Consider the following 24,220-nt stretch of genomic DNA (forward strand, 5'->3'; position numbering starts at 1 on the left):
TATTTTGATCTTATTTCATATTAATTTTTGAAAAAAAATACTGAATTCGGTATTTAAAACAAGTATATTTACAATTTATATGAAATCGTATGACTTTGATATGAAAAAATATCAAATGTCGTTTCGAATTTAGTTCGAAAGGGAGAAATAGTGTTCCACAGTTTACAACACTGAGATTGTGCAGCACTGCAAAAACAGCTGGCCCAACTTTGAGACCAAAAATATTCGAGAACAAGGTGTTTTTATTGTCAAATGAAATCAATTTATTTTTTTATTGAGTGCTAAGTCGAAACATTACAAAGTTGTGGTGATTTTAACTTTGCCGTCGAGTTAGCACACAATTTAAAGACATTTCGGTTCTGAATGTGCGTGTGTGTGTGTGCCGGCCGCAGTTTTACGTTGTGTGTGTCACAGGCAAAACTAAAATAATAAAATATTGAAGATTTTGCTGGCCCACCTATACATATGTACACCGACTCAAAAAAATGTGAAATGATTAGAATTAAATTGTTTTAATATAAAATAAAAATTTCTGTTTTACTGGGGGGTACTAATATACACGAAATAATATAATTTTGATGAACAAAATTGATATAAAACAAGAGAGAACGTTATAGTCGGGTGCCCCGACTATCAGATACCCGTTACTCAGGTAAAGGGAGTGCGAGGGAGATGGAGATAGAGATAGAAAACGTTGATCACGCATAACTTTTTAACGAATGGTCCGATTTGAAAAATTTCTTCTACATTTCGATAGGTATTGATAAACACAATAAAACTGCATTTTTACTTTTCCAAAATATTAAAATTTTTAAAATCGTAAATAAGCGATTGTGGGCGTTAGAGGGGGCGTGGCACCATTTTGAAACAAACTTGCGCTGCGTAGGAACTCCTAAAATCTGCATGCAAAATGCCAATCTTCTAGCTTTTATAGTTTCTGAGATCTCAGCGTTCATACAGACAGACAGACGGACAGACGGACAGACGGACAGACGGACAGACGGACAGACAGACGGACAGACGGACAGACGGACATGGCTAGATCGACTCGGCTAGTGATCCTGATCAAGAATATATATACTTTATGGGGTCGGAAACGCTTCCTTCTCCCTGTTACATACTTTTGCACGAATACAATATACCCTTTTACTCTACGAGTAACGGGTATAAATATCATTTTGATGACAAAAATTGATATAAAAAATATCATTTTGATGACCAAAAAGTTCAAATGTTATTTTAAACACTAATCTTTCTTAAGATTGAATTGATATTTAAAAATATCAACTTGATATTCTCGAAAATATCAACTTGATATGTTCGAAATATCAATCTTGCATTAATTAATATCGGCCCAAATTTGATATGAAATAATGTTATCTTGAGTGCAATTTCATATCAATTTTTTTTTCTGTGTAGCACTTCCTTTAGCTGAGTAACGGGTATCTGATAGTCGAAGTACAACACTATAGCGCTGTCTCTCGTTGATGCTAAGGCTTTTCAGAAGTTGGTTGGCTTAGAAACAATTTAGGTTAAAGTAGAAAAAGTTAAATTTTCAAGATTTAAGCCTGAACAACTGGGAAAAGAAAATGTACCAATCTTTAAATTTTTGTATACCGTATTTTTCCGAAATACGTCTCTTTGCTACGATGCTCCATTGCAGAGTTATGCAATTTAAACAGATTTGAGGCCATTTTTAAATTGAGATCGAAAAGTATGTATGCCTGTTTTTTTTTGTTACGGTCCTGGGATACTTTTTGTCTTATTAAACCAATTTAACTGAAAATCATTTTTATAAAAAATATTTGAAAAATCCGACATTCCCTACCGAAAAATAGTCAAAAACTGGACGTTAATTATGCTAACAATTAATTTTAATTAAATATAAACAATAGTGCGGAATCACATACTTGCACCTGGTATACCAAGCAACCCCTCCGATCTGAATTAAAGGAGTTACTCCTCAGAAGTGAAGCAATTATGGTTCTGAGGAAAAGCAGAGTGGTCGACCGAGTGGGGTTTATGGGCTTTTTAAAGGCTAGGGATACTTGAACCGGACAGGCGCAGTGAGTTATGACCGAGTAATGAGAGCCAAGAAGCGCCGATGGCCCACAATATCAGCTCGCGTGTCTCAAGTGCATTGCTGCACAATTTACGCGGCCGATTTTAATAAATTCAATGACTCCAATTTGTAATTAGACGCTGGAGGTGCGCTGCGTGCTTTTAATTGTTTTGCAGCCATCCTTGGTTGCCTTTTGGCGCAACGGTTCCGCTTGACCCGCAACGCATCGAGCGGTCCGGAGGTCATCCGCGTGCCCATAACGCCCCAGAAATCGGAGCCCGACGCCCAGAGATTTGCAATGTGCAACTTGCAACCAGCTGCCGATTGAACGAGACTAGTTTTTGTTTGTATGATAACTGGTATAATTTATTTGCTTCAGCTTGTGGAAAATAGCTATAGTTCATTAAGTGTATATTATAAATCATGTTTATGTTCATTCCTATTTTGTAGAAATATGCTTCTGTTTTTTAAGTTCATTGCATACGGCCTAGGTGTTAGAAAATGTTTTTGTGTCTCTCTAAATGACTTACAACTAATTAAATAAACAATATGTACAATGGAGCTAAAAAATACGTTTTCTATCTGCTTGTTTCTTGTTGTTTTCTTTTGTGTATGGTGTGTGTGTGTGTTTCAAGTCTTGGAGCTCTTAAAAGGATGCATAGTTCTAAAAGTTGAATTTTGAATTCCTTTGTGCAATGGCCGCGAAAAAAGTAAACATAAGTAAATAAAATTTGAACAAAGCATTGCGGGGCTCAACAATTCTGCCGTATCGTAGGATATATAAAAATAAATAGCCTTTTACATCGATTTGCAAAACAATAAAATTGAATTTTTAAGTTTGCTTCACATTTCGCGGAATTCTATTAAATATATATTTACTGACTAGCAGTTAAAAACGAAAAAGTCATAGAAATAAATAAAATCAATGCAAACTGCGCTTTGCACTTAAGTACGTAAACGGAAACTCTCTCATTAAATTGACTAATAAATTGATTAATGTTATACAAATATGATTTGTGTATGTGCAAATGGAAGACTTTGCGATTATTGTTGTTGTCACTTAAAGTTTACAACTTTAGCTAGTCATTACATATTTATTGTATAATTTATACACTAGGTATTGTCTCCAATCCGATTTGCTTGTGTGTTTGATTTCTTTTGTTTTTTTGAAAGCTCATTTGGTACAGCAATTTTGCAGTTGAAATGCAATTCATTTAGCATAAATATTTATGGGGACCGCTGATAACTAGCTGGCGTCGTGCAGTCCGCTGCACGGCAACACTGGCAGCAACATGTTGCTGCTGGGGCAGCCGGCTGTTGCTGGCGTAGCGGCAACATCGCTGCCCTGATTGCTGTTGCTGCTGCTGCTGCTGCTGCCGTTGCTGCCGCCATTAAAGATCTCCGACTTGATGCTGCAACTAGTGGCTGCGCCTGCTGCTGCTGTCGAAGCTGCTGCTGGTGTTGCAGCTGCTCCTGGTGCTGCCCCACCCGTTTGCAGTGCCAGCATTTGTTGCGCCTGCGCAACGCATGCAACACACGGACACGGCCCGCCCAATTTCTTCGCCAATATGGAGCGCAGCTTGAGAGCCGGCCCCAGCTTCATGCCCAGCGAGTTAACCAAGTGATCTTCAGTTAAGAGCGGCAGGCCAGTGCCATCGATGGACTGATCACGAAACGACTGTAACGAGAAGAGAGCCGAAGAGAGAATTAGTGGGGTGTCTTCGGAAGAGTCATTAGATTTATGGCCACCATGACCACTTGCACAGTGCTTTGTAATATGCAAAAGAAATGGTATACAAATATTGTTTGTAAGTATTAAATTATTTGTACATATATTGAGAAAGAGAATTGTTTACAGATTCTGAAAGACTTTAAAAAAGATCTTAACCTCACAAATGGTAAAATTTTTTCTAATGTTCCTTTTCTTGTGATTAGTATGACTGTCTATTTAAATACATTTATGAGCAGTTTTCTTGGTCCACCGTTCCTTCGTCGAGAATTCGTAGGCGCAGGGCAACCTGTATTTTTCTTTATTCTGAATTCTGCATTTCGCTGTGTGTGTGTGTCTGTGTACTTGTGATTAATGCGCGGCTTTTAAAATTGTTAATGAAAAACGATTTTAGCCCAAGCTGCCTGACTTGGCTGCCGTTCGCTGCAGTAGCATTTTCATATTTGCAACGCACGATCGATTGAAAGTGGGCAGAGAGTGGGCACCCCATTTCCCTCCGCCTCTTTCTCATCCTTTGCGCTGATCTCCAGTGCCACGCCCCCTGCTGCTGCTGCTGCAAACTCCCCTTTGGGCAAAACGAAGCTCGCGCCACATGAGATTTCTATTATAGATTGGCCCTGATTGAATTCCACGTAGCTCTCTTCAACGGGGGCCAACCTGTTTCCGCGGCAGCTGCTGATGTTGCTGCTGCTGCACCGCTGCAACTTGGACAACTAACAACTGCCACTGTTTTCTGCTCCCCAGCAAATGCCCCTTCTTGTTTTCTTTTGGTTTTTTTGCCTTGGCCCCGCTTTGGACACGCCTTTATCGGGCTGCCCCTTTTTATGGGCGAGAAGAGCCATGGACGGAGTCAAATCGATTCGATTCCGGGCGGCGGCGGTCATCTCTATATATAAGGGAGGGTCGGCCAGCCCGGGCAGCTCAGCGTTGCAGCGATGTGGCGGATGCGGATGCGGCTACTCACTGGCTACCTGGTCCTGCTGGCCCTCGGCCATCTGCCGGAGCACGGCGCTCTGGGCCAGAAGTACTACATGAACTTTGCCTTCAACAATAACAATCCGGACGCCGAAGGCGGCGGAGCCGGCCCCGATGGTGGTGGTGCTGCTGCTGGCGGACCCGGTGGCCACGGATCCCACGAAGAAAGCGCCGGCCATCCAACCGACGCGGATGCCAGCGGTTCGACGGACGCTCCAGTAGGCGACACACATCACTCGAGTGAAGCGCACACTGCGGAAGCTAGTCACTCCGGCGATCATTCCGGTACGGATGGAGCCAAGTCCAGCGCGGATTCCTCTGGAAGCCATTCGAAGGGCAGTTCCAAGGGCTCAAGCGCGGCCCATGACGACGACGACGACGCTGGGCAGGATGACGACAATGACGATAGCGACAGCAAGGACGCCAAGGATCGGCGCACCAAGTTGGAGGCGAACGAGCGCAGGGAGGGCGGGGGCAAGCGCAACGATCACAGCCATCACAGTAGCTACGAGATCAGCATCGACGACAGTTTCGGCGGGCGGTACGTGCGATCCATCTACGAGAGCAGCGAGAGCCACGGACATTCCGGCAGCAATGCGGGCTCCAACCAGCGGGACAGCGCGGCTCGCGAGAGCAGCCAGGAGGGAGCCCACGAGGGCAAGGATGCGGCTGTTGTCGCCGCCGGCAGTGTGTCCGATGCGCCGGAAACTGGAGCTCTGGACGGCAAGCAGGATGACTACGAGGAAATGTAACACCACCGGGACATCTGAGAGTAAGGGCCGCCTGACCGTGGGCCAAAGCGATCCAGACTAACTATTTTTGTGTCTTTTCTCCTGCAGTACGATTCGCTCGAGGGACTTTGGGAAGACGCAGCCACTTCAATTGATTTTATCATTAAAATGACAATAAACTTTAAAATACTAAGAATGTTTTTTTAACTTAATGGGTGAAAGGTCTAAGAGCGGTAAAGGTCCGAAAATATTTTAAAAAGTTGCAGGATTTAAGGACCAAAAAAAATTAATTAATTCAAAAGATAATAAATCTTAACTAAAAGTGTAAATTTAAAAAATTAAATTATTAATTTTTACATATTTTACTAAAGACTCTTTTTCAAACTTTTTTTTTTAATTGTTGTCAGAAGTTTATAATTGAGGGAGGCTTTACCAAACTACAGAAATGATCTGTTCAAATTAAATTATGTAGTAAAATGTAATTTAATGTATACATTTATTTCGTATATTAGATGTTTGTCTTTATTTTTAGCTTTCAGAATACTATTTTATAATAATTATTATAAATTTATATTTACTGTGTCTTGAATTTAATTTAAATTTCTCCCAATAGCGTGAACATTTCTTAAAGTAATTAAGAGCCGTCTTAGTTGTTCAATTTGGGAGAGCATGCTTTAAATTTTACTATCATTAAACTGGTGGAGCATTTTCGGACTGAACCTTGTTCAATTTCAAGTTTTAAAAGTGAACTGTGGCATCAATTAGCTCGATAAGCATATCGAACCTTATTAAAATTGATTTCAATTTAAAATATTTAATTCCATTGGTCACAAGTCAATATGGCGAGGGTATATAGGGAACCCAGCTACCATATTCGGACCTTCACTCTGGTTTCGGTGAAGCTGGAGGGCGTAGCTATGCTGATCTCCTGCCTGTGGACAACTCTTCCATGGATTGTAATGGGCCAGACGTACTACATGAGCTTCGTATTCAACAACTATGGGCCCTCTAGGATAAGTGCGCCTCAACTGGGATTCAACGGCACATCAAATCCGCAAATGGACGGAGGTACCCTAGAGGTCAGCTCGGAAGAGCATTCACGCGGCGGTGAAACCCTAGAAGTCAGTTCGTTAGAGCACTCAAGGGAATCCCAACAGAGGCCATCCCGTAAAAAATACAAGGAAATGGAAACTCTTGAACTGAGTTCAGAAGACCATTCGCGGAAGACTCATAGTAACTCAAGACCCGCTGTTGAAGATCAGGACTCAAGCGATTCGGATGAGACGTTGAATTGGTCCACGACTGCAAGGATAAGGCCTACGACTTCAAAGAGGAAAACAAAGACTACGACCAATGAAACTCCTGAGTGGCCCACCGAAATCACCACGCAGTCAACAAGAGTTACTGTTATAGAAACTGTTCAGCTTCCGGGAACCGTTTCCCCTGAAGTCACCGAGGATCCCCAGACACTCTACACGGATCCGCCAGAACTCGGATCATCGGCGACCATAGATCAACAGGAGAAGCCAACAAGGACTCCTCCCAGGACTTGGGTCGAGACCGTTACACCGCATCCCAGCGAATTCTTCGATTACCCACAGGCCACGTGCAGAGAGGACATGGATCTGCACGAGGTGTTTGGCATTACTCTCGAACGAGACCGCGGCCTGCCCACCAAGATATTGTGCGACTTCAAGAACAGCTGGGGGGGTCCCTGGCTGCTGATGACGCGGATAGAGCTCCCAGTGCGCATACACCTGCGACACTGGTTCTTCGGCTACGTAACGCCCGACTACAAGGACATTAACATCAACTTTCTGGGCCTGGCCCACATCATGAACTCGATGCGAACAGCCATGCTGATAATCGGGCAGGACAGGGACAACAAGTTGGTCTACAATCTGTACGACGATGTGGTCATCTCGGCCTTCAATGATCTGTTCATGTTGCGCAAAGCCGAGTTGGTGGAGGCCAACACCACGGAACTGCTGTTCGTGTCCGTGGGCAAGGTGATGAGCTCGTATGCGGGCCGGAATCGATCGTGTCCTCTACAGGTCCTCGGCAGCTGGTGGGGTCATCATGTGGTACAGGAAATGTACCAGGGATTTTTCTGGTAAGAGTAAGGGTATTCCTGCTGATTAGACCACTGTTCATTCATTGTTTTCAGTGTCTTCCCCAAGGATCGGGACATTTCCATGCCTGGCTATGTGGCCATTTTTATCAAGCCCAGTTTATTTCCGGCAAACCACACAGCTCTGTACAACAAGCCCATATCCACGCGACGGCCCTGGAAAACCAACCTAAATACGAAGATATTGAATGAAACTGCCATAAACTCGCCGACTAAGAAAAGCCAAAAGTCCGAATGGGATCGCAACAAGGTGGCTGTCAACAAGGAACTGGTGCGTCGTGCAAGGATCTTCGAGACAATCGATCGGTTGAGAATGGAGGAGGCAAGGCATAACAGGGGCATTGGGTAGCATTAAACGGGGTCTAGATTTAGGTTCACAAACTAAGGCTGGGAATTCTCCATTACTCAAGAAAGATAAGTATTTAAGTTTGGTAACGTTTAAATACTAAATCACTCATTAGATTAAGCTAATAAATACGAATTGAAGTTGTGTTTTATTTGTGTTTTACTAAAAAATTAATGTTTCCCCCTATGAGCTTTCTTCAAAGTAATCGTAGAATATTACACAATATTCTGACGACACTTTGGGGACAATTAACGTTTTTATTGTTCTCGAATGTTTCGATTAGATTAAGTCTAAATTACTATCTGTATCCCTTTCCCACAATGCGATGGTCAAAAGGTAAAGAGAAAATCTAAACGAGCTAAAAACTAAGCAAAGACCACGCTCTAACCGGAAATTGGTGGCTTTTACTCCTATGGCCACAGCTCTTAGGCTCTGTCATAATTTTACTCAGACAACGTAGAACGAAAAAAAAGAAATACAGGGGAGAACGTTAGGGGCAGGGGTTTTGATTTGGGTGGCTCTGTGGTTATGGTTATGGTCAGCCAAGTGCATTCTAAATTCTGTGCCAATAATTGACAGAGCCAACAATAGCAACAACAAGTTGGCATTAACTAGAGCCCAGGAAATGGCCAGAAAGCAAGAAAAAGAGCACAGCTCGGCCATAACAATACGGGCCAAAAACAGATTTGAATTGTGGGTCTCTGAGGCTCTCGGCTCTTGACTTTGAACTCCTATTCCAAAGGCAAAAAGTGCAAGAAATACAAAAAGTGCAAAAAATAAAGGAAAAGTCCAGGGCCGAGGCCATCTGGAGATCCATACACGCAATGTAATTGGACTCCAGGTCTCGGGCCTTCGTTCAGTTGAAGGCAATTTAAGACACAGGCACAGGCCAGGAGGAAAATGTGTGGAAAATATGGAATATGCAAATCATTTGGCTGCATCAAACAAAAGACTTTGTTAGCGTTAGGAGACCTAATTTAGTTTGCTATTTTCAACAGAACATCCGACGTTAATATTAAAGAAATGCAAGAAGGTTATCGTTTGGGTATTTTGGGGATTTGATAGCTTTCGCAGCTCATATCTCTTCGACATACTCAAAGGAGACACGCTTTTTGATTGAATATATACATAATTCAAGGAATTCGCGAATATTCACCATGAAATCAATGTGTTCCCAAACGCAGACACGTGAGATACGCATCTTAGAGCTCCGCCCGAACCCAAACCCAAACCCAAATCGAAATCAAAGTCTTGGTCTTCAATCTAATTAAACTTTATAGTTCAAGTTTGAAGTTTTTTGCCTGACTGGGATTTTTGTTTGGGCCAGAGAGAAGCGGAGGTGACCTGACTTGACCATGGACAGATGGTTAAATATCAATGAATGTCCAAGATCAATTTGCATATGTAGCCGAATGATTCGTCAAAAGTTTGCTTCGTTTGGATTTCGGTTCCGATTCTGATTCCGAACCTGGGACTTTGGGTTAAGCCAAAGAACTCGTAAATATTTTCTTGTTTTATACGACTTTAGGTTTGCCTCAGCCTTTTCATTCTTTAATAGAGCTATAAAGTTTAAGCCCAATAAAGTTATTTTGTTGCGCAATATTTACATAGAATTCAAGTGGGTTTCAATCATAAAATAGCCACATAAAATCGATTCTTGTTTTGGTAAAATATACAGATAAGAAAGGGATATACGATAGAGACGATTATTTGGGGAGGGACTATCGGTATGATAAAAATGGGGAATTTGCGGACTCTAAAGTTCTATTTGAGTATTATTAAATAATTAAAGTCCATTTCTCAAAACGATATTCCAGTCACGCACACATCCCTAATATGCATATAAATGGATCCAAATTGAATGGACGAGCATCTGGGGATAATCTCCAACTGTGGAATTTTTTGCAAAATAAATTAATAGCAGGGTCAGCGTATGGCGCGTCAAATGTGAAACGTGCCAGGTCCTCATCCGCGGCCTTCTGCTTCAGCTCGACCGAAAGTAAGTCCAGTCCAGGCCCCCGAAAACTCGAATCCAACCCCGAATCGTTTTTGCCCAAAAGACACATCACACTAATAAGCAGCTACAAAAGTGCTTCTGGCTGCTTCTGGTCACCCAGAGTGGACGATCCCCCCGAACTCTGGCCGCCAAAATACATTTTAATTTGAGGAGCCGACTCTGTGCAACGAAAAATGAATTCTCCCGGGTTGAAAGGGGCCTCTCTCTCTTTCTGCTGTTCCAGCCCAATTGTATTTCTGGTGCTCAATTTAGTTGTACGGATTTTGACCTGCTTAACCCTAAAGCCAGCCGGAAAGAGATCGCCGAGGGATGGGGATTGGGGATTGGGGAACGGGGGGAAGACAAGAAGCGAAGACAACAATTTGAATTCTAAATTGAACAGCTTTTTGTGCTACCTATGCCCGGGAGCTCGCCCAGCCGCCAGTTGAGTAGAGCGCTGATCGCAGAACGTGGGCCGACCTGCTGCCAACTTGCAGAGGTTGAAGCTGTTGTTTCTTTGGCTTTGGCTTTGGCTTTAACTTTGGAGCTAAGGCTGGGGCAGAATCTGAGGCTGAGCCACCGTCAATTGCGCCCAACTACCTACTCATTGTAATTCTTCATGTCTGGCCACGTCCCGGCCGGCCAAAAGCACAGGCGAACCGAAAGAGCTGGCCAAGAGTGAGCCAGAGACTGCGACCTGATTGCCAGCAGTGGCAAGTACCCAGTTCCAGTTGCCCATCAGCAACCTTTGGCTCGGTTCGCTCGTATCGGTGGCTGCCCACCTAAAACAAAAAAGTGACACTGCAAAAAGGTGTGCTGGACTGAAAGATATCCATTGGGAATATTTTTTGTAACTTTTTTTATTTTAGATGTACTAAAATAATTTAAAATAACTTGGGTTAAGACCATTTTACATTACTGGCTTTCAAGTATTTTTTTTATATCATTTCAGTATTAATATATTGGGACACATTGGGACAAATGATTGCATGATAGGTAAAACCATAATTTAAAATGAAATAAAATCACTAGGGTTGACTTTTTTAAATTTAATGATTTTCTATAAAACTTAATGATTGGTTGTTCTATACAGACCTTACAGAGGCTTAAACCAATTTTTTATGTTTAAATCTTCAACAGAATTCCGATTTCGGATATACCCAAAATCTAGCCAGCTCAATACGGGGTATCGAAAAGTTGACTTGTTGGCTTCACCATCGCGGCTTCACTTCACTTGTGTCTTTGGCTTTGATTTTGGTACCGAGTATTTAATGATATTTCCCTCTTTTTATTCAGCCCAGCAACCCAACAATTACGCTTAATGCCAAACATCCTCTGCCGTCCAACTGTTTGGCTGTCCCAGCTCCGAGTTCCAAGCTCCAAGCTCCCGAGTGCGGTGGCTGTGGTTTGATCTTGTTACGCATTCGAGGCTCTCTTTTACTCTGCCTCTTGGAGCGACGACTACTAGGTGGCCCGGCCTCTAGATTGTGTTCTGGAATCTGTGTTCTGGCATCGGGATCTGCAATCTGAGGTAGCATTTGATTGGCATGTAGAGCAGAACAGCCTCGACTAGCTATCTGTCTTGGCGGATACTTGCTTATCGGAGATCGACGAAGGGCAGGTTCTAAACTCTCGCTGCACTTTCCACCGAAAGTGTTGGAAATTGCCATTCTAGGCCATCCGCCGATTGATTTGCCCACTAACTATCCATCCGCGCTCTAAGAAAACTGTATTCTATATCAATCATCGTAGTGTTTCAACAACAGCGAATCAAAATTGCCCTCCTATTATTTAAATAATTTATTAAATTATTGAACACTCGCCCTGGGCCGAGTAATGAACCCGGGCTTTGGCTCCGACTTAGACAGATGTAATAAATAAGTTTTATTTTTATTTCACAGCTACTGCCGCTGGCGGAACCAGACGACGCGACTGGGACAGTGGGCGAGTTGTGCAAATTGCTGATAAACGCATGGATAAGAAAAGGACTGGAGTGGGGATATAAAAAATATGGTATTTTGTAACAGTGAATTTAATGCAATAAAAACCTTATTTTAATAAATAAAAAAAATTATGTAAGCTAAACAACATTTTTCAGAAATAAATAAGTTAGATTCCAAACACCAAAGTATTTATTTTGCCTAACAACAATCGTTAGTACTAATCCATTGGGAATAAGAACTTCCGTAAAGATAATCCCTAAACTTTAGTTTACTATGAAGACCAAAGGTTACATTTTTATAAATTTAAAGAAAAAACCTTCTATAAAAATTTTTTAATTTTAGAACATTTTCCATTAGCTGTTTACTGGCTTACAACATTTATTAATCCACCTTTCCTGTTAGTTTTTGGCCACTGTGCACAATGGGGCCAGCACAGATATTACATCTTAAGGTCAAAATATTAGCAAATTTTATGTGACCCGCTCACCGAACCAAGCCGCCAGGGAAACACAGAAAAGAAGGCCAGTCAATCCAATCCACTCCAAAGGGGAGAATGGGGGAATCTGGTAGTGGATTGGGATTGGGATTGGGGGACCTGCACCGGCTGGGGAGCTGGGGCTGCTGTTAATTTCGCTGCAGAGAGCGGTAGGCACATAATCAGTTTATTTTGTTGCTTTGCTTTCCTCGGCAGCAGTAGGAGCAGGAGCCGAAGCTCAAGAAGAAGAAAAAGTGCCCCGGGTTACACGCCAAAGATACAATTTTAGATTATATGGCCAACTGCGCGCATGCGCATAATAATAATGCATGCAACAAGACGAAGACGACGACGACGATGGCGACGAGTAGCCAATTGCAGGCAAGGCTCAGTTCAGTTCAGCTCGGCCCAGCTTCTCTCAAGACCAAAAGCCGGGTCGTCTTTGGGCCTCCGCTTTGCTTTGGCTTTGGCTTCCTGTAGGGGCACAAAAAGGCGTGCAAGTGGGTATAATCATCATCAGCTTTGATAACACACCACGAGCGACGTTGGCTGCAACGACCTGCCTGCCTGGGTCCGAGGTTTTGAAGACCCGGGACCCCAGACCCTAGACCCCCAGACCCCAGACCCGGCATGATCTGCTGCTTGGCATTTGACTTTCGGGCCGACTTCTCTTCTTCTTTCGCTCTTTGGAATTTTTTTTCCTTTTGGTCTGGGGGCTTCCAGTCATGCGCTGACTTCAACTGCGAGTCCGAGTCTTGACTTTGGTTCCGAGGTCTCTGGGGTCTCAATGGGGGCTGCTGCCTGACTTTGCTGCTGCCCAAGTTGCTGCCTGCTGACTGTCAGTTAAATGGCAGCTCTGTTGCCGTGGCCACCTTATAACCTCCGCCTGGTGCACATTTCATCTAACCTCTGCTCCAGTCCGGCAGACACAGTGGAACAAGAACGCTTCAAAGAGGGAGGAGTTCAATATTTCCATTCGGGTTTTTCATATTTTTCTAATTTTAATGATTTATCTGTCGGCCTAGAGATATTGTGAAAATTTAATAAATTTTCATTTATATTAAATGTATTTAATTAAATAAGAAGATTTACCAATGTTATCCATTGATTTTTGAACATTTATAAAATATTTATTAAAATTTAAATTTATTAAAATTACCCAAATAAAACATAGATATTAATAAATATTTATTAAAAGGTAATTTTTGTGTTCATCAATGGGTAGCTGTAGTTAATTTTTTGGTGAAGAAAAAATAATAAAATTCAAGTGCGAAATACCTATTTAAGGTTCTGCCAATAAATCCCGATGTTGAATAACAAAATTTTAAGAAATATTTTACTTAGTACCCTACCGTGCTGCATAATGTTAGAATGGGAAAGATGGTGAGCCTTGCAGGTCTCCCCTCGATTGCGATCAATTGCTTTCGTGCTGTGAATTCTGCCCCCAAACCCTCTAAAGAACAGAACCTTTCCTTCAATATAGGTGATTGTTTGGTGGATCCTGTTCGCTTCGGCTCGGCTCGGTTCAGCTCTGTTTTCTTCTAACTGCCACAGCAGGTCGGCTTTGCCGCTCCGAGGCCCAGCAGCAACATCATCAAACAGACGACATCATTATCGTGCAACATTATCAAAAAAGAAGGAAAAACGGCAAACGCGAGGCAAGAAATTGCTTGTCTTTTGGCCAATACTTTTTTGTTCGTACTTTTCGTAGGCGGCCGAAAAGTGGAAGCCACAAGAAGGGGCAGCAACAAAAAAAAGGAAAAGCTGGGACCAATATATTGAAATATGGCGGTAAGCGGGCAATTTAAATGTGGCCCCGCAACGCTTCCACCCGCCGCTGCACGGAATGTGGTTTTAAGTAATTCATGGATTAATGGTAGCATATTGGTCTCGTGGCCAAGTAGAGATGGAGGAGGAGCTGCCGGAGGAGGAGGTGGTTGCCGCTGTCTCTTGAGTGAATGGTCGTGTCTGAGGCCGAGACTAAAGCTGCTGTCTGTCTTTCTGTCTGCGGGGCCTTGGCCGTGGTAAGAGTAGGAGTTGCATGTTTAGCACGTGCCTTCGGTTCCTCTTGTTGCACACTCAAATGTTGCCGATGTTGTTGCTCGTGTGCGGTAGTTGCTGCCGTTATTGTTGCAGTTGCTGTTGCCGCTGCCGTCGCTGATAATGCGTTGACCGCCAACGCCGCAAACTAGATTGTTACGTTTATAATCATTAGGCAAGTCGGTGATTTGTTTTCCTTTTCCTACATTTTTTAGCATTGATTCTTTGGGCTATGAAAGTTGTTGGTTGTTACCACAAAGCACCGTTAATATGAGGTTGCATTTTTAGTCGAAACGAACTGCAGGCTACTTTTGGTAGCAGAGAAGTTCGAGGGTTGCTCTAGTTAAAAGCAATGAAAGTATTTATAAAATTGTTCATTTTTGGTTTAACACATGTTTTTAAAGTAGTTTAACACATTTTAAAGAAATATTCACGGAATCCAATAATTTAAAACTTAATCAAATCCCCTGCAGTTACATCACAGCTCGGAGTTTTAAACGTTGTTTTCTTTCACATCTCTGTCATTCGGCTTAACCGAAAATTAATTTCGATTTTTGTTTTTTGGCACATAACGCCTAGTCATACTTCCTGTTGCAAGAAGAAAAACCCCAACTCACCGGCTACATAACACTCTTAGTCGCCGCACTCACACACTCAATGAGAAACCAACAAATTGCATTTTAATGCAACTTTCCAAATCAATTTTCAAAACCAAACAGAGAGCGGGGTGCATTTCCCTTTGAAAAGTTGAGGCGATGGAAGGGGCGAAATTGTGAAAGAAATGGCCGGCGGGATATGGCGGGTAGCCGGGGTCGGAGTTAGCCACAAGAGAGCCTGGCCAAAAGGCCAATATAAAAATAAATAAAACTTAAGTCAGCCATGTGACAGTTATGGATGAGAAGGCTGCACTCCAACTGGGGACTGGGTACTGCGGATTGCGAGCTGGAGACCCAACTCCAAAGTCAAGATCCGGACTTGGAGCCCCGGCCTAAGGCAAAGTAACGAGTTGACTGTGCGATAAAAAATCTAACTTTAATACGAATTAAGATAAACAAATAATGAGAAAGGGAGCCGAGTAGAGGGGGGCTTAGGAATAGGTATATATACATATACATATGGGGTTTGGCTTTGGATCTAATCGAATGTTTGTAGATGGCAATGGAGACCTCCAGGCCCAAGCTCAAGTGACAAGTGCGAGCCTAGCCGGGGCTTTTGACATTTGCTGACTATGAGACTGCGACGAAGACGATGATGATGATGATGACTACGTGGATTTGCAGTCGCTGTTTATGTTTACTCGAACGATGAAACCTTATGCCTAATAATAGGGTCGACTTTGAAATGCATACGAAAAGGGGGGTAGAAAGGTACGGGTACTGGAGACGTATAGTTCGCCTCGCTTTTTGTCGGGGGCGTTAGCCATGGTGCAAAATGTAGAGCTGCGGAGTTGATCTCCATGTTGCCGATGCTTGACATTTATGTGAACCGAGGCAACAATAACACGTTGGTGTACCTCCGACAGAACGACACGATACGATGCCGAAAAAAACAAACCGAACCGAACCAAACCGAACCAAACTGGAGCCGTAGTTCCAAGATCCAAGAGATCCCAGCGATCGTCGTGGGCAAGCAGGCAAAGTCAACTCGTTCGAGTCATGAATCTTATGACGCCTACGTGTACTTTTGGCATTTGGCATGTCAAATACAATAAGTACTAGGGGAGCCCCGGTGCCAGTGCCAGAGATCAGAGCCACAGACCAAGCTGGAGACCCAAATGCGGAGCCTGCGATGATTCTTCGGGTTCAAGACTCTCGCAACTGCGTTGGCCGCTGTTGCGTTGACTTCTTTCCGACAGCTTCGGTTTGGGCCCGAACTCGTTTTGGGCCAAAAGGGGGGAGGGTAGGAAACATTCCTGGTCTGTCATTAACCGACAGAAACTAATTCTCTCCGAATAAGTTCAAGGCGGAATGCTGATAGATTGGCAAGGCAAATGGGTTGAGATGTTTGCCTGGGCTCTTGCTACAATTTGCGAATTTGTCATCTTGCGATTCTTTAGAATTTAGATGGAGATGTCCGTAATGGCTCGATTGTGAACTTTGATAAGTTTAAGGGGTTAAAGTTGTATTCTCAAGTCCGAAGACCGCAATTAAGTATTGTTATCTTTGGTTGGTGAAGTTTATTGATGACTTTAATTCTTGTAGAAAATGCCATAAATAAATACAAATACAAATGTTAAATAAAAGTTTAACAATCTTATGGTGCACTGAAACCGATCGGTAATTTCTACATATCTTCCTTCTTAAGATCACCTAATCTAGTGATACCCTTTGAAAATACATAAAATCATCATAATTGTTTTACACAATGGTTTTTGCTTAACCAACGGATTCCCATGACTTCCAATCTCCACCGGTGATCTGGCCATCTTCTATCGATCAAATTTCTATCCTCCTCTCGAGTTGCCTCGCATTCCAGAGATCCAACCCACCTGCTACCTGAGTGCACTTAATCAGCGAATAATTCATGACAAACTGGGGAGAGGGCCCCGTAAAGTGGGCGAAAGGGGGAGTGGCGGTTGGCTCCCTCCCGTAGCTCGTGTCGCTGATCACGCATAGAAATTATTATTGTGCTTTAATATAGCCATAAATCTGAACATTTAAAATGCAGAAAATATCGCATCCTGCTGCGTTTGCCAAACCAGAATGCCGAGGATCGCAAAACTGGGGTTGGGTCCAACTTATGACTTCATCTGCATTTTTATGGCGAATGCCCTGGCGATAATAAACCCTGGCAGGGATCGAGCCACCCATGCGTGCTCCTAGAAAAGGGGGCTGCTGAGGAGGAGGATGGGGAGTCTAAGGCACTGAGGCAATATCAATAACACTTGCAACTCTGTCCGTTGCCGTGCGACGACTGCAACATGATGCGACAACGTTGTTGTCGTCGGACAATGTCACTGAACCAGTTCTCAATGTCTTCATATAGATTTCCACGGCCTGTGAGAGTCAACCTCTGCACTAAATATTTACAACCTCCACAATATCTCAACGACCGACAACGACGACAAAAAAAAAAGACTGAAAAGGCTTACAAAAAAAATAAAAATAAAAATAAAAAGAAACAGTAACAGAAACGAGGCTGGTCTTTTCTATCGCCCGGCCTGGCGGAACAAGTTCATGCAACTGCAGCAGCCCCAGCTCCACAAAAGGTGTTCAGGCGACCAAGACCAAGACTGAGCCCAAGACCAAACCGAACCAACATCCAGCAACCAACTACCAACGATCAACGACCAACGACCAGCGGACCAGTGTCGTTGTGGCCATAAATTCAATTGAATATTACGCCAATTGCCTTTTTGTCTATCGCGAACCTCGTCGGGGAGGAGTCGAGATGTCGGCCTGGCCTCCAAACTGGTTCCATCATCATTACTTTGCCAGATATGTTTTTTAAGCAGATTTAGTTCATCTTTGAATGCACGCTAAGCCGCATTCGGCGTGCTAATTAGACGACTTTCAAGGCCCCATCTGTTAATGGGATAATATGCATCAAAATGTGTCAACACCTAGAGGAGCTCGGTGTCCTGGCCATCTCGGCCGGCTTAATTGTTAGCTCTCTTCTTTCGATCGGACTGAGTTCAGGCCATGTTTTCACTCCATTAACGCGTTGTTAGGTCGGCGGCTTGCGGAGTGGAGTGGAGTGAAGTGGAGTGCAGATCCTGGACTGGGTCTGGTAATGATGCCTGACGTTGACCGATCGTCGACCGCAAAGCAAAAGCCAGCCAGCAAAAGCGGAGCCATGGCCAAAGTCAAAGCCAAAGCCAAAGCCAAAAGCCAGAGGAAAAGCCAGATCGAGAGCCACAAGAGCCGGCCCAGGCTGACCGAGCGATCAAAAGTCGTTCAACTTGCCGGAACTGGTCGTAAAGATCACCTGGCAGCCACCATTCCAAGCGAAGCTGCCTATGTGGAGCATTTTCATCTCCCGAACTTGGCCAACGCAGCTCGTACCTGGGATCTGGAGCTTAAGCTAAGGCTGAATCTCGCGTGGCACAATATTAATGGCCGCCACAGAGTTCAGCCCGGCCATGGTGAGTTCAAGTCCCAAAACATAGTTAATCTTCGCTGTCCGACATTCGTTCGGTTTTCGGCAGGAAATCCCAAGCCGCAGCAGCGAGTCAGCTGAAATAAACGATCGGTGGACTTCCATTGGGTAAATGACCTTTGACTCCTGCGATGGGGTTAAGAATCCACGGGTCTCTTTGATTCCAAAAGGTCTCCAGAGCTCAGTAGTTTAGGACTTTTCAAACTATATGAATCTAGATCGATTTAATTGGACTAACTATTTGGCAAGATTTTTGCATCATAATTTAAAGATCGAAGATTTTTTGGTTAGTTTCAATGAACATTTAAAACTCTTTATATTCTTAGGATCATTGACAAGAATATTTGAATTAAATATGCATTAACTGCTAGTTTAAAAGGAGTTTCAAACCAAACACAGGGTAACTTAAATTCCTTGAATAATGGGGATTACTGCAACACCAATCTTTAGTTTACTTTCTAAGGTCCGATTTATTCACCCCTGCCAGTTGGGCCATAAAACTCAATTAGTTGCAGACGAAAACCTTTCTCCTACGAATCTATTTGCTTAATCAACTACAAATGGGGTACAAAAAGGGAGAATGTCATGTTTAGTTGGTTGCTTTGCCTACCTGAACATATTCGGCGCATATATCAATTCCGCCCACAAAGCCGCACACATCGTCCACGGACCAGGAGTTAACCTCCTCGCTCTGCGCCTGACACCGTCTTCTGGTCTTGCCAACTCCTGTTCCGGCTCCTGATCCCGATCCCGATCCCGATCCCGATCCCGCACCCTCTCCCGCTTCCAAGCCCGTGCCTATTCCCGCGTTGGCGTTGGCAGAATTGATATCGTCGTGCTGCTCCAACGGTAACGGTGGCGGGGATGGTGTGGATGTGGAAGAGCCTGTGGTCGCTGTTGTTGCCGTCGTTGCGGTGGAGCTGGCACGACGCTCGGCCTTAAAACGCTTGGCGGCCGGCGGCTGGGAGCTCAAATCCAATGGCGCCGCCGACGCAATCGAGGAGCCACCGATGGGCGCCGCCACCGTCGAGGAATCGTTGGTGGAACGTGGACTAGACTGCCGTGAAGCGTGATGCGATTGCTGCTGCTGCTGCCGCTGATGTTGCTGCTGCTGCTGTTGCTGTTGCAGCTGGGCCGAGTAGATCAGAGCGGGTGTAACAAATTGGGCAGCCTGATGCAGTGCGGCATTCAGAGTGGAACTGGAACGTGGCGTGCCCGCCGCACTCGCACTCGGCGACGATGCATTCGAACCGGACCGCTGCTGCTTGGTGCGCAGAATCTCCTGTATTTCGGCATCTTTGACAGCACGCGCCTGAGGAGTTTGAAAAAATAACGAAGAAGAATCATTACTGTAATTAACAAAGCCTAGGATTTAATGTGCTATGGGGTAGCTGTGGTAACTGGATGGATTTTATAGCAAGCAAAAAGTTTAATATTTTGCCAATACGCTTAAAATTAAAACATAATTGTTAATATTTGTAATAGATCTACATCGTTTGCAAACACAATACTAAATTCAAACATAAATTATTTTGATAAAATATCTCTAGGTATATTCTAGCTTCAAACCACCATCGAGAGTTCTGTATATCTGGAGATCCCTATATTGTATAGGTAGTACTTACCAGAGTCAGAAGCGCCTGGGTGCTGCTCATGTCTATCAGCGGCGGAAAAATGCCGGACGAGAAGGGCAGAAAGTTGGTCATAAACGGCGAGACACTCGCTGCTGCCACAACGGCAGCCATTTGGCTCTTGGCCTGCTCCGTTGGCGAGGGGGCGGCGGGCGGTGGGGCCAGTTGCGAGAGGGTCGCGCCACCGCCTGCGGCTGTTGCACCACCCACACCTGCACCACCGGCCACACTCACTTTGGTCTCCTTGGGCAGGTTGACGGCAGCAGTATTCGCAGCTGATGTGGCCGATGGGGAGAGCTTCTTGGCAGTGGCAGTGGTGAAACTGTTGCCAGTGGTGCTGCTAGACGACTTGAGGGCGGTGCTTGCGTTGCCAGAGGTTGCGGCTCCTGCTGCTCCTCCCCCGCCTCCAGTGGCTGTTGTCGCCGAAGTGCTGCCACTGTTGCTGCTGTCGTAGTAGGAATTGCGACGTGTTGCATTGTTGCTGCACGAAAGGAAAATATTGTAGAAATTTGTTAGGTAATTTATAATCTATTTTATATTATACTAGCTATACCCGGAGCGACTTCGTTCGCTCAAAATTAGTTTGCAGTTTGGAAATTAGGTTGTCAGGACTTTCTTATATCTTATTTGCGCGTTTGTTGAAACCCTTTGCGTAAACATCCTTTCTAGAAGATTCTTCAAGAGAGAGATTCCGAAGACTACTGGTAGAGCTATATCAAATAAAAACACCCCTTAACGAGGTAAAAAACTAGTGACGATCGCACCTTCAACATACAAAAGTTCTGATATCAACATTTGTGACGAAAAATTATTACACTCTTCATTAAATAGACTTTCTAATATTTTCCAGTTATTTGTTTCTATGTTCTAAATTATGCGTTTTATAACCATTAAGTTGGTTGATCAACGCTATAAATAAAAATATGCTATATAAAAAAAAAAAAAAAAAAAAAGCTGCACGAAAGGAAAATATTGTAGAAATTTGTTAGGTAATTTATAATCTATTTTATATTATATATCTAATAGTATTTATACCCGTTACTCGTAGAGTAAAAGGGTATACTAGATTCGTGCAAAAGTATGTAACAGCTAGAAGGAAGCGTTTCCGACCCCATAAAGTATATATATTCTTGATCAGGGTCACTAGCCGAGTCGATCTAGCCATGTCCGTCTGTCCGTCTGTCCGTCTGTCCGTCTGTCTGTCCGTCTGTCTGTCTGTATGAACGCTGAGATCTCAGAAACTACAAAAGCTAGAAGGTTGAGATTTCCCCCACATATTCTTTGGTTTCCTACGCAGCGCAAGTTTATTTTAGCCGAGCGCCACGCCCCCTCTAACGCCCACAATCGCCCACTAACGATTTTAAAATGGGTCCTGCGCCCACATCTTTAAAGATTTCCGAAAAGTATAAATGCAATTTTGTTGTGTATATTTATACCTATCGAAATGTAGAAGACATTTTTCAAATCGGACCATTCATTAAAAAGTTATACGCAATCAAAAATTATATATCTATCTCCCTCGCACTCCCTTTAGCTGAGTTACGATTATTAGTCGGGACACCAACCCGACACAGCGTTCGCACTCCCTTTAGCTGAGTGACGGGTATTAGATAGTCGGGACAACAACCCGACTATAGCGTTCTCTCTTGTTTTTTTCTATCAATATCTATCTCAATATACCCGTTACTGAGCTAAAGGGAGTGCGAAGGAGATGGGGATAAAAACTTTGATCCGCCGTAACTTTTTAACGAATGGTCCGATTAAAAAAAATTCTTCTACATTTCGATAGGTATTAATAAACACAATAAAACTGCATTTTTACTTTTTTATTAAAATTTTTAAAATCGTATATAATGATTGTGGGCGTTAGAGGAGGCGTGGCACCCTTTTGAAACAAACTTGCGCTGCGTAGGAACTCCTAGAATCTGCATGCAAAATGTCAATCTTCTAGCTTTTATAGTTTCCGAGATCTCAGCGTTCATACGGACAGACAGACGGACATGGCTAGATTGACTCGGCTAGTGATCCTGATCAAGAATATATATACTTTATAGGGTCGGAAATGCTTCCTTCTAGCTGTTACATACTTTTGCACGAATACAATATACCCTTTTACTCTACGAGTAAGGGGTATAACAAGAGAAAACGCTGTAGTTGGGTGCCCCGACTATCAGATATCCGTTACGCAGCTAAAGGGAGTGCAAGGGAGATGGAGATATATAACTTTGATTGGGCACAACTCTTTAACGAATGGTTCGATTTGAAAAAATGTTTTCTACATTTCGATAGGTATAAATAAACACAACAAAATTACATTTATACTTCTTTGAAATCTTTTAAAATGTGGGCGCCAAACACATTTTAAAATTGTTTGTGGCCGATTGTGGGCGTTAAAGGGGGCGTGGCTCTCGGCTAAAATAAACTTGCGCTGCGTAGGAAGCCGAAGAATAATCCGAACTTTCTAGCTTTCGTAGTTTCCGAGATCTCAGCGTTCGTACAGACAGACAGACAGATGGACAGACAGACAGACAGGCATGGCTGTATCGACTCGGTTAGAGAACCTGATCAAGAATATATATACTTTATAGGGTCGGAAACGCTTCCATCTCCCTGTTACATACTTTTGCACGAATACAATGTAACCTTTTACTCTACGAGTAACCGGTAATAGATAAAAGAGTAATTAAACAAATGTATAAATTATTTCTTAGTAAAGATTGGTCCTAATATAACCCTGTTGTCAAAATATTCATCAATGTGCCTTTTTCATTGTTCATTGTTATTATGAAATGTTCAAAAATGTCTTACAGTATTGCCAATTTGATTTTTCTCTACGCTGTTTAATGCTACAAAACTTACTCATTGGGATTCGTGTTGTTGTACTTGGCCGCCAGGCACCGCATAATATCCGAATAGTTGCGGGTGGAGAAATCCGTGGCATTCGATGCGGCACCACCCTCTGTTTTGGCGGTGCTGCTGCTGTTGCCACTGATGTTGCTGCTGTTGCTGTTGGTGCGATGTTGCTGACTTGCAGCCTGTTGAATGCTATTTAGCAAATTCGTTGACAAATTGTGCAGCGGCATGTGTGTCGCGGCAGCTGCTGATGTTGCTGTTGCTGTTGCCGTTGATGGGCCACTGGGCGGACTTAAGCGTTGTTGCTGTTGCTGCTGGGACTGTTGTTGTTGCTGTTGCTGGCTGGGTGAGACACCACCGCCTCGAAACGATGACGAGGAGGGCGTGGCGCTGCGAGATCTGTGACCAAAAAAATAAAAAAGAAAAGGTCGATTAGCTATGTTAAAGACAACATTTAGCAGATGTTGCATAAGTGGGAGAGTGAATGACATCAGCGTGATATATTTACGCCATTCTAGCCCATCATTTCTCATAAATTTGCATTAATATTTAATTATCTAGAGTTTTCATTCAACGACCGAATAGGTGTCGCATACAATTGGATTATTTGTCATTCTGCGAGCTCTTCGCCAGCATCTGAGCCAAGTTCTCTTGGCTTATTTGACATGCTAATGAGTGGCTTCCGTGAGATCTTGTATCCTCAAAAAAAAAGCTCCCAAGAGTTTCAACCAGGTGCGAATACGATCTTGTGGATACTTAGTTAGATTCTGTGAAGAAGTGGCAAGGCATTGGCCATAATGCGATTACAAATACGATTTGACATGGGAACTCTTTTGCTAGGAGCTGCTTGTGGATAGGAGTCCAATAACTGGTATTCAGATGAAAAGCCTGGGAGTGTTACCTCAATGTTATAATTAAATCTGGTATATAGTTTAATTTATATATAGGCTGCAACCGTAAGGATACAAACTCTTGAGTTTATAATATATAATAAACTCATTATATAAAATTATATTAAATAAATAGGTACGGAATATAAATAATACAATATAATTACACTTTTAATTTTAATATTTTACTTTTTTTTAAGTCCCCTCTTTCTGGTAATTCTGGTAATCTACCCATAATTCTTTTGGTTATTTTTCCATCTTTTTTAGTCAATCGAGAACATTTCCTAAACAATTCATTTTGGATGCTCTCGCAGCGAAAC

General features: G+C 43.2%; 3 protein-coding genes across 7 annotated transcripts in view; 2 read left to right on the top strand and 1 right to left on the bottom strand.

The window, feature by feature from the left end:
• Positions 1-2,400: 2,400 nt before the first annotated feature.
• Positions 2,401-24,220, bottom strand: part of Samuel (SAM-motif ubiquitously expressed punctatedly localized protein) — a 61,202-nt gene continuing 39,382 nt past the window's right edge. For all 5 annotated transcript variants that reach the window (XM_017159520.3, XM_017159518.3, XM_017159519.3 and 2 more), the window contains exons 4-7: positions 23,017-23,409; positions 20,152-20,638; positions 19,137-19,838; positions 2,401-3,740 (exon numbers count right to left, since the gene is read on the bottom strand). In XM_017159520.3, the coding sequence (XP_017015009.2) occupies positions 3,309-3,740; positions 19,137-19,838; positions 20,152-20,638; positions 23,017-23,409 (2,014 nt within the window). In that variant the 3' untranslated portion in view covers positions 2,401-3,308. The remainder of the gene's footprint in view (positions 3,741-19,136; positions 19,839-20,151; positions 20,639-23,016; positions 23,410-24,220) is intronic.
• Positions 4,707-5,693, top strand: Acp32CD (Accessory gland protein 32CD). The gene is made up of 2 exons (XM_017159521.3): positions 4,707-5,538; positions 5,606-5,693. Exon 1 carries the CDS (start codon positions 4,727-4,729, stop codon positions 5,516-5,518), a length of 792 nt encoding a protein of 263 aa, XP_017015010.1. The 5' UTR covers positions 4,707-4,726; the 3' UTR covers positions 5,519-5,538; positions 5,606-5,693.
• On the top strand, positions 6,360-8,118 carry LOC108069328 (uncharacterized). The gene is made up of 2 exons (XM_017159369.3): positions 6,360-7,610; positions 7,665-8,118. Exons 1-2 carry the CDS (start codon positions 6,415-6,417, stop codon positions 7,975-7,977), a joined length of 1,509 nt encoding a protein of 502 aa, XP_017014858.3. The 5' UTR covers positions 6,360-6,414; the 3' UTR covers positions 7,978-8,118.

The sequence above is a fragment of the Drosophila takahashii genome, chromosome 2L (assembly GCF_030179915.1).
Source record: "Drosophila takahashii strain IR98-3 E-12201 chromosome 2L, DtakHiC1v2, whole genome shotgun sequence".
Taxonomy (NCBI): Eukaryota; Metazoa; Arthropoda; class Insecta; order Diptera; family Drosophilidae; genus Drosophila; species Drosophila takahashii.